The sequence below is a fragment of the Notolepis coatsorum genome, assembly GCF_963971535.1.
Source record: "Notolepis coatsorum genome assembly, chromosome: 1".
Taxonomy (NCBI): Eukaryota; Metazoa; Chordata; class Actinopteri; order Aulopiformes; family Paralepididae; genus Notolepis; species Notolepis coatsorum.
Genome location: NC_140165.1, coordinates 246,052,080 through 246,066,924, shown reverse-complemented (window position 1 = coordinate 246,066,924; position 14,845 = coordinate 246,052,080). Strand labels below are relative to the sequence as shown.

Here is a 14,845-nt window from a genome sequence, read left to right as displayed (position 1 = left end):
ATTTTGAAATGTGCAATATTTAATATTTGATGTGTGTAAAAAAACATCATAACATCATGAATTCACTGCAGCAGTGCCGCAGAGACCACCTACAAATTATATTCTAGACTAAGGAAACATTTGGTAGAGAATCTCGCAAAAACAGATCACCATCATTTTATACTTTTTTCAATGTGTTTTGTTATGAATAAACGATAATAGATCATGTATGTTCTATGGTATATGATGGCTGTAGCCTTATCTTATTATGTAAATATTGTATACTATGTAAATGTGATGTGCTTAATGTTTCTCGCCTGTCTCTATAGGCTTTAACTTGTAGTCCATTAAGTATATCTAGGACTACAATTCCCTTGGTGTTTGGTCACACAACTGGTTGACACAAGTGTTGTGCATTGAGGCTAATCTAGTCATAATGCCCTCAGTCCTTTATGCTGCTGCGTTCACTTGTTACCAGCTTTGAAGGAGGTCTCTGGCAGAAAGCTTGCAAGTAAATATCATTCTTGCACAGATTTTAATCTTTAATCTCTCTTTTCAGTCAGTAATGCTTTTCCAGCTGCGACCAGCAGCTCTATAGGTAATTCTGTCTCGGTTGGTCGGTCGGTCAGTCCACAGGTTTAACCCTAGGAGGATGAAATTGAGCATGCAGGTCAAGTGTGTGTCCGTGCCGATTGGCTAAAATGAAAGGGGGCGTGGCAGTGGTCTATTGCTAATAGGTCGCAGCTATTGCGAATTTGCGCTTGTTCAATAAAAAGGAAATGTATGAAGTCAAAATTATTATTATCGTCAATCAGATCACAATTTAAATATCTGACCCCGCCAATCCAACTTGTTCAGCTCTATACAATACCAGTGTTTCGACACATGGGTTACAAGTCATTCTTGCATTGATACAAAAATTAAGTCAGGCATAATTTTTCATCATCTTTTACCATTACTGAAACATCTGGTAGTTGTGCTTTGCAGATACATCACTGCCATTGGTGCCATTCAAGTGTATCTGAAAATGTGTCTTAACCTTCTGTAGTGTGGTAGTGAAAGGGTTAACCCTTTGTCGTGTGGCAGTGAAAGGGTTAACCTTCTGTATTGTCGCAGTGAAAGGGTTAACCTTCTGTAGCGTGGTAGTGGAAGGGTTAACCCTTTGTCATGTGGCAGTGAAAGTGTTATCCTTCTGTAGTCTTGCAGTGAAAGGGTTAAACTTTTGGTAGAGTGGTAGTGAAAGGGTTAAACACCACATAAACCCACTAATTATAGTGACTTTCAGGGGTTTATGTGGTGTTTAAAGGAACACACCAACATTATTGGAAATGTAGGCCTACTCACTGTCTTCTCCAGAGTCAGACAAGAAGATAGACACCAATTTCCTCTCTGTGCCTTCAGTGGAAAGCTATCCGGCTGCAAGCTAGCCTAGCTTAGCACAAATTAATGGAAGTGTATACGGACCAGTTAGCTTAGCTCTTGGCCAAAAAACTGCTTTCCCTGAGTTTTAGATAGGCTAGCTGGTCCGTATCAGCTTCCATTAATTTGTGCTAAGCTAGGCTAGCTTGCAGCTGGATATCTGTCTACTGAACGCACAGAGAGGAAATTCGTATTGTCTGACTCTGGAGAAGATGTCATTTCCCATAATGTTGACGTATTCCCTTAATTAATTTAATAATTAATTAATTAATAAATGCATCCATGCTTTTTTGTGGACCAACCAACCTACAACCAAACGACCTATAGAGTTGCAAATCGCAGCAAAAAATAACTGCCACATTTCTCAGTAAGATTATAAAACATTCTTTATGATGATTTTATTTGTATCAAGACAAGAGTGGTCCTTTTAAAATAATAGCTTATGGGGAATGTCTGAGAAAATTATTGTAGGCTATTCAGTCAAACTGGTGGATTCCCCACTGACTTACAATTATTGTCAAGTCTGTTTTGCCCAATCTTGCATTGGTTAAAAAAAACAATGAGTGATCTGTTGAAAGATAGGCCTGTGGATAATTATATCATTGTCTCTCGATGGTCCTTTGCTCAAACCACTTAATTATTCATCAGTCAGGAAGAATTTGGGGGTATTGAGAGTATAATTGATTCCTTCAGACATCTGTCTCTTTTGATGTCGAGAGGGGATCGTGTTTAAAAGTCTAGATTCTTCCCTCCTTCCCTCATCCCATTACAGAAGCCACTGGGTGTGAGAGAAGCAGCAGTGACAAATACCAGTTCAACCACTGGCTAAACATTTAATCTATCTAGACATGTTAGATTTGAGATTTCCTCAACGAAGGAAGGAAGGAATTAAGCCAGCCAGCCCGGGAATGTACGAAAGCAATGATGGAATCTCTCTCTCCGTGTCAGTTTAACAGCAGTGGCGCCTCTCCGAAGCCATTCTGTGACATGTGATATTTATAGATCTGTGCTAACAAATATTTAATGAACATTAGCAAGCAGCTCTAACATGGCAGCACAGCTCCAATAAAAACCCCGTCCAGCTATTTGGAAATTAGTGTTGTACTGTGGACTGCATTGGTTATAAACTAGAGCACGGGTTATGTACACAACTCTTCAACTGAGCAATACAAATTATTATCATCATCATAAGTAGTCAATATATCAATTATTTTTGCTTGTAAAAAGTAGACCTGGCGAACATAAATATGCTTGACTGTCTATATACGCCAATTATGCAGATATTTGCTCACCTAATGTTATGCATTGTAATTAATTTATTCTTGGAAGTTTTCTGTATCACAATGATTATTCAGTTCCTAGTTCAATGTCTCATTTCCACCACAAGATGGCGCTAATGTCGCTCATCATACCCGCTGTTGACGTCTGCCTGAGTGCTCCGTAGCTCCTCCCCCGACGTGACCACGCGTTGTTGTTGTGACAGAGAGACAGAAAGTAGGTGAACTTTTACGCCGTCTGCCTGCCGACCCAAATATGTCTTGTTAACTTAAACACCTACGTTTTTATGTCCGAATTACTGATGCAGGAAATGGACAGCATATCCCTTTCCCCGGGGAAAGGGGGACACGCAGACGACAGCCGGAGCTTCCTGCTCGTGGACGAACAGGAAAACCTGCAGGTAGGATACTAGTAGTAGGATGCTAACGATTAGCCAACTAGTTAACACGTCCGGTATTCTGAGCTCGTGGGAGAGAGCGGGGGGGGGGGCATACAATACAATACAATACAATACAATTAATGATACAACCACTTACTCTCAGAAAACACCTAAGGGAGACTGCAACTCGAAACTGGCCCCTGTAAATGTCCGAACACAACCCCCGCCAATGTACAGTAAATTACCAAGTATGGTCTTGTCAATAATCCAATGTACAGTGTTGTTTGTACAGTTGTACAGTGTCCCCCACCCACCCCTCCTACCCACCCCCCCCCCCACCCACCCAACCACCTCCAATGTACAGTCCAATGTACAGTCCCATAATCCAATGTACAGTGTTGTTTGTACAGTTATACAGTGTCCCCCACCCACCCCTCCTACCCAACCCCCCCCCCCCCCCCCACTCCTACCCAACACCCCCCCCCCCCCCACTCCTACCCCCCCCCCCCCCCCCCCCAACCACCTCCAATGTACAGTCCCACCCCCACCTACCCAATCCAATGTACAGTTTCTACGCCTAATGTATATACTCTTTTCTTTCTGGACTCTTTTTGTATCACAAATACAGTACTGTAATTGCAAATCTGGTATGTCATAAATGTATAGATGTAGCAGTACTGTCTATCTGTATGTCATGTATGTCATATATGTTACGATGAATTGGAAATGGGGGACCCTGGTGTAAACAAGACGAAAGTCTTTCTCTGGTCTGCATCCCCTTAACAATTGTATGTATTGAGCTGTACTGCACTGTACCCATTCTACAATCTGTTAATAAAGTTTTCATTCATTCATTCATTCATTCATTACGCCAAGGCTCTCTAATCAACATTCATTCGTGCTCTCTCCTTCCGCCCTCCCTCCTCCACGAGCTCCATGTAACGCGGAAGTGCAGTGGTCTATGCTAGGAGACAAAAAAAACACGAGCTCCATGTAACGCGGAAGTGCAGTGGTCTATGCTAGGAGACAAAAAAAACACGAGCTCCATGTAACGCGGAAGTGCAGTGGTCTATGCTAGGAGACAAAAAAACACGAGCTCCATGTAACGCGGAAGTGCAGTGGTCTATGCTAGGAGACAAAAAAACGAAAGTCCAGTTTGTGTCATTCTTCCTGTCATATTGTTGTCAATCATATACTGGCGGCTACACTCTGTACTGGGTGAGAGGCCAAACAGACGATATAACGTCAGGTAAATGTGAATTCAACCACGACAGAGCTCGTTTCCAGAGCAGACTTAACATTGGACCGTCCGTTACGTAGCAGTAATTGGACGTTAGCCTGAAAGCCAGAGGCCCGTGCGTTTTGACAACAAGCAAGACTGAACCCCAAGGAAACGGTTGTGTTGGTTGATTGATTGAAAACTTTATTAACAGATTGCAGAATAGGTACAATACAATACAGCTCAATACAAACAACTGCTAAGAGGATGAAGACCAGAAAAATGCTTTAGTCTTGCTTACATCAGGGTTCTCTATTTTCAATTCATCAAGATATAAAAGAAGGAAGGGTCATCACGTCACTGAACGCACAAGTGTGGAAAAAAACTGTCAGTTCGGACAAAATTGAGTTGAATGGGATCAGCTGTCTGTTCCCTTGTTTATGACCTGTCATTTAAACAGGTTGTTACCGCCGATGTCAGAATTAGCTGTAATTTGTCGTATTGTTAACTGGCTAACGTTTGATATATTGGTTGATGTATATCTCCCCAGATAGCTGGTATATTTTAGAATTGTAATACAGGCTTCAATATAACTGGCACTAAAGTCTGACAACAACAGAACGCTGGTTTTCTGACGTGATGACTAGGGATGCCCCGATCACGTTTTTTGCCACCGATACCGATCACCGATCGTCGTGAGCCATATCGGCCGATACCGATCCGATACCGATTGTTTTTGATTAAAAAGAAATTAAAAATTATTTTATATAAAAAGTTTTTTTTTTTTTTTTTTTTTATAAAATATATATATTATATAATTAGACTTGTACTTGTATTATCTGCGAGACATCGCCACCACGCAACAAGTCAAAATGCTCACTATCTGCAAACAGCTCCACTGTCTGTGTGTACTCCCTGTGCCGAAGAAACCCTCCCCAGCATGTCCAAATGACTACAGACCGGTGGCACTCACCTCTGTGGTCATGAAATGTTTCGAGAGGCTGGTCAAGGACCACATTTGTGCCTCCCTCCCCAGTGATATGGACCCTATGCAATTTGCATACAGGACAAACAGGTCCACCGACGACGCGGTCTCCCAGGTACTGCACAGCACCCTCTCGCACCTTGACCGTCAGAAGGGGGGCTATGTGAGACTGTTGTTCATTGACTACAGCTCAGCGTTCAACACCATAGTCCCCACCAGACTGGTGGACAAGCTGATCGAGCTAGGTCTGAGCTCCGCCCTGAGCGCCTGGGTACTGGACTTTCTGAGCGAAAGACCCCAGGCGGTCAGGGTGGGGGGTCAGACCTCCAACACCATCACCCTGAGCATCGGGTCCCCCCAGGGCTGTGTTCTGAGCCCCCTGCTGTACTCACTCTACACACACGACTGTGTGGCCAAGTTCAGCTCCAACTCCATAGTGAAGTTCGCAGATGACACGGTGGTGGTGGGGCTGATCTCGGACAACGACGAGAAGGCCTACCGGGAGGAGGTGGAGGTACTGGAACGCTGGTGCCAGGACAACAGCCTGCTCCTGAACATTGGCAAAACCAAGGAACTGATCGTGGATTATAGGAGAGGACAGCAGGGGACACACACACCACTGATGATAAACGGGGCTACCGTGGACAGGGTGAGCAGCTTCAAGTACCTGGGGGTCCACATCTCAGAGGACCTGACATGGTCAACACACATAGGCACAGTAGTAAAGAAGGCGAAACAGCGTCTCTACCACCTGAGACAGTTAAGGAAGTTCAGAGTATCGGGGAAGATACTCCAGTCCTTCTACTCAGGAGCTGTAGAGAGCATCCTGACCGGAAACATCACTGCCTGGTATGGAAACAGCACGGCACAGGACAAGAAGGCCCTACAGAAAGTGGTGCGCTCAGCCGAGCGTACCACGGGTATTGCACTACCCCCCCTGCAGGTTCTATACAACAAGAGGTGCAAATCCAGAGCCTGCAGGATAATGAAAGACCCTCACCACCCCAATAACAGCCTGTTTCAGCTGCTGAGGTCAGGCAGACGCCTGCAAATCCTAGCTACTAGGACAGAGCGGCTTAGGCTCAGCTTCTTCCCCCAGGCCATCAGAGCCATGAACAATGTACATTGAGTGCTCAGAACATTGAACTGTCCACACACAAGCACACATGAACACACACACGACACGCACACTGTGCACGCTCACACACGAGCAGCCACTTAACACTTTAACATGAGCGGGCACACACTCATGTCGCACACACGCACACTTATGGCCAAAGGAAAGGACACTTTAAATTAGAATAACAGGAACAGTGTATTGCACTACCAAAGCTAACTAGCATGTCACACATGCGCTGTAAATAACTATGTACAGATACCGAGATGTCACTCCATGTTACCTGCTATCTGTTACTGCACAATGTTGTTTCTTCTTTTGATTCTATTATATGTACCACTGTATTGCACATCGTTGCGGGCAAGACCACCCGCATTTCATTGTATACCTGTATGCCGTGACAATTAAAACTCTTGACTTGACTTGACTACTCTAGTAGCCTCCAGCTCCAAAAAGGATTCTCCGGCGCTGCAGCGGGACCCCATTGGTAACGCAGGGCTGTACGCTAAGCTTTTTCACTAGGGGCACACTTGCCCCTAAATGAGAAATTTAGGGGCAAAGAATATTTTTTAGGGGCACATTTTTAAATAACTATTTTACCATTATAGTAGGGCTGGGCGATATGGCCTCTAAATGATATTGCGATATTTTTTGGCCATATCACGATACACAATATATATCGCAATATTTTGACATTTCCTAAAGCACTTAAAAATGCTTGATTTAACCCTTTGATGCATACAGTCACGCCAATATGATGATTATAATAAGTCCCTGCAACATATGTTTGCATTATTAAACCATGAAGATGCTTTAAAAAATTATTTAATGAAAATGTACTAAGAGTAGTCTACTGACACACTAATAAAAAAATTTATTTACATCTAAGACTATTTATATAAAAACTCTTGGGTGCCCTTTTTTTGCACAGTACTGTGTTTTCTATCCACTTTAGCCAAACACACACACATATATATATATATATATATATATATATATATATATATATATATATATATATATATATATATACTACTGTGAGAAAATAATAATTACACACAAAGGGATAATGGCTTATAGCAGACTTAATGATTTTAGAATATTTCAGATAATGAAATTAAATGTTTATCATCAACTATCCAGTTAGTATTTATACTGTCTGTAACGTTTGGCTACTTTAAATCATTGAATGTAGAGAGAGAGCGAGAGAGCGAGAGGGGGCGAGAACGCACAAGAGAGCCAGCCCCCCCCCCCCCCCCCCCCCGGGTTTTGTTCTAGGTTCGCGTTTTGATCGTCTAAGCTGCCGTAGGTGATGACGTCACACTCGAATGTAAACAGGAAGAGTCTAACACGGAGATGGAAAGTCACAGTGGATGATATACAGAAACGAATAACTAATAAATATGAAGTTATGTTTAAACTTCTGTTGTCAAGCGTTGTCACTTGTCAATATAACCCACCCCCTTTCCTCACTTTTCCACCGTCCCTGCTTCACTCGGGACCACCAGCTAACGTTAGCCTATAGCTCCGCCGTCCCTGCTTCACTCGGGACCACCAGCTAACGTTAGCCCATTGCTCGTGTCAATTAAATTGCATGTTATTAAATGTCCGCGCTGGTCTGTCTAATGAAATTACAACCGCAACATTATGTCGCCTGTACAGCCCTGGTTGTAGGCTAATGTTAGTGTAGTGAAACGCGAATGAAGGGGTGAAATCACTATTCGCAAGCTTGCGAGTAGATATAATTTTTCATTCGCACCGGCCAAATTAGGGGGCAATTTGCGACGATCTCGTCGCAGCGTACAGGCCTGTAACGTTAAGTGCTTTGGTCAGTTTGTGTCATTCTTCCTGTCATATTGTTGTCAATCATATACTGGCGGCTACACTCTGTACTGGGTGAGAGGCCAAACAGACGATATAACGTCAGGTAAATGTGAATTCAACCACGACAGAGCTCGTTTCCAGAGCAGACTTAACATTGGACCGTCCGTTACGTAGCAGTAATTGGACGTTAGCCTGAAAGCCAGAGGCCCGTGCGTTTTGACAACAAGCAAGACTGAACCCCAAGGAAACGGTTGTGTTGGTTGATTGATTGAAAACTTTATTAACAGATTGCAGAATAGGTACAATACAATACAGCTCAATACAAACAACTGCTAAGAGGATGAAGACCAGAAAAATGCTTTAGTCTTGCTTACATCAGGGTTCTCTATTTTCAATTCATCAAGATATAAAAGAAGGAAGGGTCATCACGTCACTGAACGCACAAGTGTGGAAAAAAACTGTCAGTTCGGACAAAATTGAGTTGAATGGGATCAGCTGTCTGTTCCCTTGTTTATGACCTGTCATTTAAACAGGTTGTTACCGCCGATGTCAGAATTAGCTGTAATTTGTCGTATTGTTAACTGGCTAACGTTTGATATATTGGTTGATGTATATCTCCCCAGATAGCTGGTATATTTTAGAATTGTAATACAGGCTTCAATATAACTGGCACTAAAGTCTGACAACAACAGAACGCTGGTTTTCTGACGTGATGACTAGGGATGCCCCGATCACGTTTTTTGCCACCGATACCGATCACCGATCGTCGTGAGCCATATCGGCCGATACCGATCCGATACCGATTGTTTTTGATTAAAAAGAAATTAAAAATTATTTTATATAAAAAGTTTTTTTTTTTTTTTTTTTATAAAATATATATATTATATAATTAGACTTGTACTTGTATTATCTGCGAGACATCGCCACCACGCAACAAGTCAAAATGCTCACTATCTGCAAACAGCTCCACTGTCTGTGTGTACTCTAGTAGCCTCCAGCTCCAAAAAGGATTCTCCGGCGCTGCAGCGGGACCCCATTGGTAACGCAGGGCTGTACGCTAAGCTTTTTCACTAGGGGCACACTTGCTCCTAAATGAGAAATTTAGGGGCAAAGAATATTTTTTAGGGGCACATTTTTAAATAACTATTTTACCATTATAGTAGGGCTGGGCGATATGGCCTCTAAATGATATTGCGATATTTTTTGGCCATATCACGATACACAATATATATCGCAATATTTTGACATTTCCTAAAGCACTTAAAAATGCTTGATTTAACCCTTTGATGCATACAGTCACGCCAATATGATGATTATAATAAGTCCCTGCAACATATGTTTGCATTATTAAACCATGAAGATGCTTTAAAAAATTATTTAATGAAAATGTACTAAGAGTAGTCTACTGACACACTAATAAAAAAAATTATTTACATCTAAGACTATTTATATAAAAACTCTTGGGTGCCCTTTTTTTGCACAGTACTGTGTTTTCTATCCACTTTAGCCAAACACACACACATATATATATATATATATATATATATATATATATATATATATATATATATATATATAACTACTGTGAGAAAATAATAATTACACACAAAGGGATAATGGCTTATAGCAGACTTAATGATTTTAGAATATTTCAGATAATGAAATTAAATGTTTATCATCAACTATCCAGTTAGTATTTATACTGTCTGTAACGTTTGGCTACTTTAAATCATTGAATGTAGAGAGAGAGCGAGAGAGCGAGAGGGGGCGAGAACGCACAAGAGAGCCAGCCCCCCCCCCCCCCCCCCCCGGGTTTTGTTCTAGGTTCGCGTTTTGATCGTCTAAGCTGCCGTAGGTGATGACGTCACACTCGAATGTAAACAGGAAGAGTCTAACACGGAGATGGAAAGTCACAGTGGATGATATACAGAAACGAATAACTAATAAATATGAAGTTATGTTTAAACTTCTGTTGTCAAGCGTTGTCACTTGTCAATATAACCCACCCCCTTTCCTCACTTTTCCACCGTCCCTGCTTCACTCGGGACCACCAGCTAACGTTAGCCTATAGCTCCGCCGTCCCTGCTTCACTCGGGACCACCAGCTAACGTTAGCCCATTGCTCGTGTCAATTAAATTGCATGTTATTAAATGTCCGCGCTGGTCTGTCTAATGAAATTACAACCGCAACATTATGTCGCCTGTACAGCCCTGGTTGTAGGCTAATGTTAGTGTAGTGAAACGCGAATGAAGGGGTGAAATCACTATTCGCAAGCTTGCGAGTAGATATAATTTTTCATTCGCACCGGCCAAATTAGGGGGCAATTTGCGACGATCTCGTCGCAGCGTACAGGCCTGTAACGTTAAGTGCTTTGGTCATTTCACATTCAGCAAGCCCTCAGCTCGAATACGCATTAAATCAATGTTATAAGACATTGATATCAAGAGCTATCTGTAGCTACTGCTAGCCGGCTAGATGACGTTAAGACAGAACTTTAGTTCAATGGGACATTTCGTTTTGAACAGTAAACTAACGTCAGCTAACGCAAGCTAACGCAAGCTAACTGAGGTATGAACATGAACTACTAGACTTTCTGGATCATTTGTTGATATCAGGAGCTATCGGTAGCTAGCCGGCTAAATACCGTTAGACAATGCCTACTAAACGTGAATAGTTGACTGGGTAATTTTGTTTAAACAGTAACGATAGCTAGGTAGCTAACGTTAGCGCAGGTCGAATGCACTACAGACTCGAGCAGAGGAGCCGCACCTCTTTGTTTACAAACTCTACACGGGGGCGGGCGGGGCTAGGGAGGAGGAGCAGCGGCAGTTTGCAGGTCGTGTGTGTCTGAGACAGACAGCGAGTGAGAGCTTCGCTTGATCGGTTTCCGCTATCGGCGAATATGACTAATTATCGGAATTCACAGATTGCATATTTATACTGAGTATCGGCCGATAACGATCGGTGGCCGATCGATCGGGGCATCCCTAGTGATGACCATCCCTTCTTTTATAGTTTCCTCTGCGTTAGTCAGACTCTTTGAGGCGCGTGCGTTTTGACAACAAGGAATGCTGAAACCTGAGTGTGTTCTGGGCCCCGTTCCCCGTACCTGGCTAACTGAGTTAGCCGGATAATTTCCAGCATAGCTTGACTTAAGCCGGACCTTTCTGTTCCCCGAAGTCGGATTTTCTAAATCACCATGGTAACAGATCAGAAAGTTTGAACCTGGTCCGGAGCAGGGTTAACTAAGTTCAGTTAGCTGGATGAACCATGGCCACGCCCCCGCAAAGAAATGCCAGCTCGCTTCCTGAAATATTTCTCACAGTCTAGATCCCATTATACCATTCTGAATTATGTTTCTGTGCTTCGTTTTCCTAGAGGGGGCTTTTGAAATGTATAATAATAGAACTAAATGCTGATAATAAATCATATTCAGCCTATAGATTTACTTTGTCCTAAATAAAATAATGCACGTCATATACGCCGCTCGGAGTGCGATACACGCTGCATGTGGTTATTTTAATAACGGCGCATTGCAAATGTGAATCCCGCAGGGATATTTTTAATGAATGAAACCTATCGGCCGTTTGGCTCTGATTAGTTTCATATATTCTCCAATCTCCGCTGTAGATTTGCTTAACGGAGCGCCCGGATTGTGTTTCATTCAAGCATAAAATTGAAGTGTCTATGCGTGGATTGTGGTTTTTGTGGATTATGAATTACGAGGACTCTGAGGATTGTTGAATTCAGGGGAGGAAATTAGGCCACTTTACTCGCCAAATGCGAGTATTTTTTACGTTTGGCGAGTGATTCATGAAGACCACTCGCCAGTCTGGCGAGTATACAAAAAAATAAAACATTCTGCAATCACTGCACTGGCAAACGGTGCGCGTCTTCTGAGTGTTCGCTTTAGTTGACAGTGCCACGAGAGCACTGCACAAGACCACCCGCGGACATATAATGTTTAATAAACGTTTGGGCAGTACTGGCCAACCCGTGGACATATAATAATAATAATAAAAGTCCCGCGGTACTACTAGGCTAGCCATCAGGAGCACTCGCAAACAGATAACGTTAAACACAGCAGAATATGGAAAACAGACAGACTGACCAACGGGGAACTGCATCCAACCCTAGTACAACCATCGAGTATAAGTTACTAAGGACACATTTAAATCAGAGGTGTAATGTTGTCTACTGGAACTGTATACAGTGGTTAGCTTCTAGTTAGCGTTTTAGATATAGGTGCTTGCTAGCTAACGTTAGCCCCGTGTGCTCAAAGCAGCCAGCTGGGTGTATATCCGTTATGACTATAATGTTTCCAAAAAGCACCGGACTACGACGTAAGGTTAGACATTTTATTTCATGCTCAAAAGCCCCTGGCTTGCACATCGCAGTCACGAAAGGGGCTAGCTCAACCAGTGCACTGTGCACACAACGTCAACAGCACACCAACCCAACTGACGTTACCACAACACTTGACGGTACGTCACAGCACTGTCGTAAGACCACCGTGCTGTCTTAAAGGCACAGTGTGCCTACCCAGATGCATACACAACATTGACGCGGCTTGACATACAAAGAAGTAATTATCACAATTAGCGATTTTTTTTGTCTGGTAAAAAATCTGTTTGGCTGGTAAAAAAAATCAGATACTCGCCAGTTGGCTGGTAAGCCAAAAAGTTAGTTTCCTCCCCTGGTTGAATTGTATCATCACTCACACGTTATTGTGTAAATAAGGTTATACGCCGACCATTAAGAAAATACATGTTAGTTTAGGAATAAGGGGCAGGTAATTATAAGATTTATTCTTCTTCCTGCTCCTTTTGTCCATGGAATGGCTATTTATGATTTTTTAATGAAGAAACTATGATTGTATTATTCCATGTGGCAAATAAAAACTCTGAACTGAACTGAACTGAACTGATTAAAATGTCTGATGAGATGCGCTGTTTGACGGATTTGAGAAATTGAATGAGCCGTTGACGTCACATTAATGCATTTGAGAATAAAGAGATAAAACTTCATTCAAAAGAAAAATATTCAAAACACGGGTTTCTTGTCCATTGATGGATACACAATGAATATATCCCGTCTGGCACAGTGGTGCAACGGCTAGTGCTCAATCCTGTCAACCGGACAACGAGTTCGAAACCCCGCGTTTCCAATATAATTTTTTTGGAATATAATATTAATGATTATACGCAAAAGTAGCCTAGTTTTAAGTTAAAATATTATAAATCTACATGCATTGAGGATGTCATTCTTTATATAGCTCTCAACGTGCACCAAATTGATGTATTTACATTGCAAAAAGAAGAAAAAGACTAGAAGAAGGGGGATTCGAACGCGGGTCGTCCGCGTGAAAGGCAAAAGGACAAACCGTCACACCACAGTGCAGATAAGTAAAACATCCACCATACATCAATCAATGGATAAGAGAGCCGTATCCTTATTCTGAAACAGTTGAACTAATTATTTTCGCTAGCAAGATCTCATTTGATTATTCAATCCATAAACCTACTGCCAGCAGGCACGTTTAAAGAAATATAATCTGATTGATTGGGGTAATGAGGGATTTAAAATTAGCCTATAGATTATTCATTTAACTTGTCGGCGAGGCTATTGAGCCGCCTGCAATCTGTTAATAAAGTTTTAAATCAATCAATCAATGCCGTTAGAAAATCAGGATTTCTGCTATCGACACCTGCTGTCTTTTCAACTGAAGCGGCCGCGCGCAATTATCCAGAGTCTCAAGTCTGGTTCGAGTTAACGAGACTGAATCAGCGTTCGAGGAACAGGAAAATCCCGGCTTCAAACATCGGGTTAATTGAATCTGGATAATGGGACTCTTGATCGACTTAGTTGAACCAGGTACGGGGGATAGGGCCCTGGTGTGAATAGGCTTGTTTGAGTTGACTTTCGGCTCGCCTCGAAAACAAGCGAGAGTAGCCCATTACAGCCGGGAGAGGAGTCAAAAGTCGAACACTTCTTGAGTTGACTAGCCTGTCGTTCTCACACACACACACACACACACACACACACACACACACACACACACACACACACACATAGAGGCAAAACTGATTTATTCAGCAGACGCTTTATCATGTAAGATGTGTGCAACGAGATATAGGCCTATTATATTATCTAGTTTCAGCTAATTATAATTTCGAGAGCACTGATGATAATGTTTGGCCAGCTAATTATCCTTTGGATCTTATGTGGGGGCGTATATGAGAACAGGTAGAAATACGTCTTCATAAATCTTCATTTATTATTATTATTATTGGATACAGGAGTTTGTGTACCAAGAGCTTCTTCAAATAACTCTCATTATATTTTGTTCAGGGGGGTTGATGATACTGTTATTTCGATATAAACTCCACTGTAGAGATGTTTATTAACACTTTGGCGACCACACTCTTGCGGCGATTTATGCCTCAGAGGACAGAGGTTTGTTTACAAACCGATGTACTTTCTAAGAGCTATATATATAATTTATAGTATTGCTATCTGTCCATTCTCATTGTCACTTGAGTGCATAAACCGTGCCTTCATAATGGCTTAAAGAAAATAAAAATCCATCGGTTGGTTGTCATTTTATAGCGTCGTGAATATAAGGTTTATCGCGCTTTTCGTCTC

General features: G+C 42.1%; 1 protein-coding gene across 3 annotated transcripts in view; it reads left to right on the top strand.

The window, feature by feature from the left end:
• Positions 1–2,890: 2,890 nt before the first annotated feature.
• LOC311227872 (zinc finger FYVE domain-containing protein 1) overlaps positions 2,891–14,845 on the top strand; it is a 98,501-nt gene continuing 86,546 nt past the window's right edge. For all 3 annotated transcript variants that reach the window (XM_084313718.1, XM_084313719.1, XM_084313717.1), the window contains exon 1: positions 2,891–3,076. In XM_084313718.1, coding sequence (XP_084169844.1) covers positions 2,963–3,076 — 114 coding nt within the window. In that variant the 5' untranslated portion in view covers positions 2,891–2,962. The remainder of the gene's footprint in view (positions 3,077–14,845) is intronic.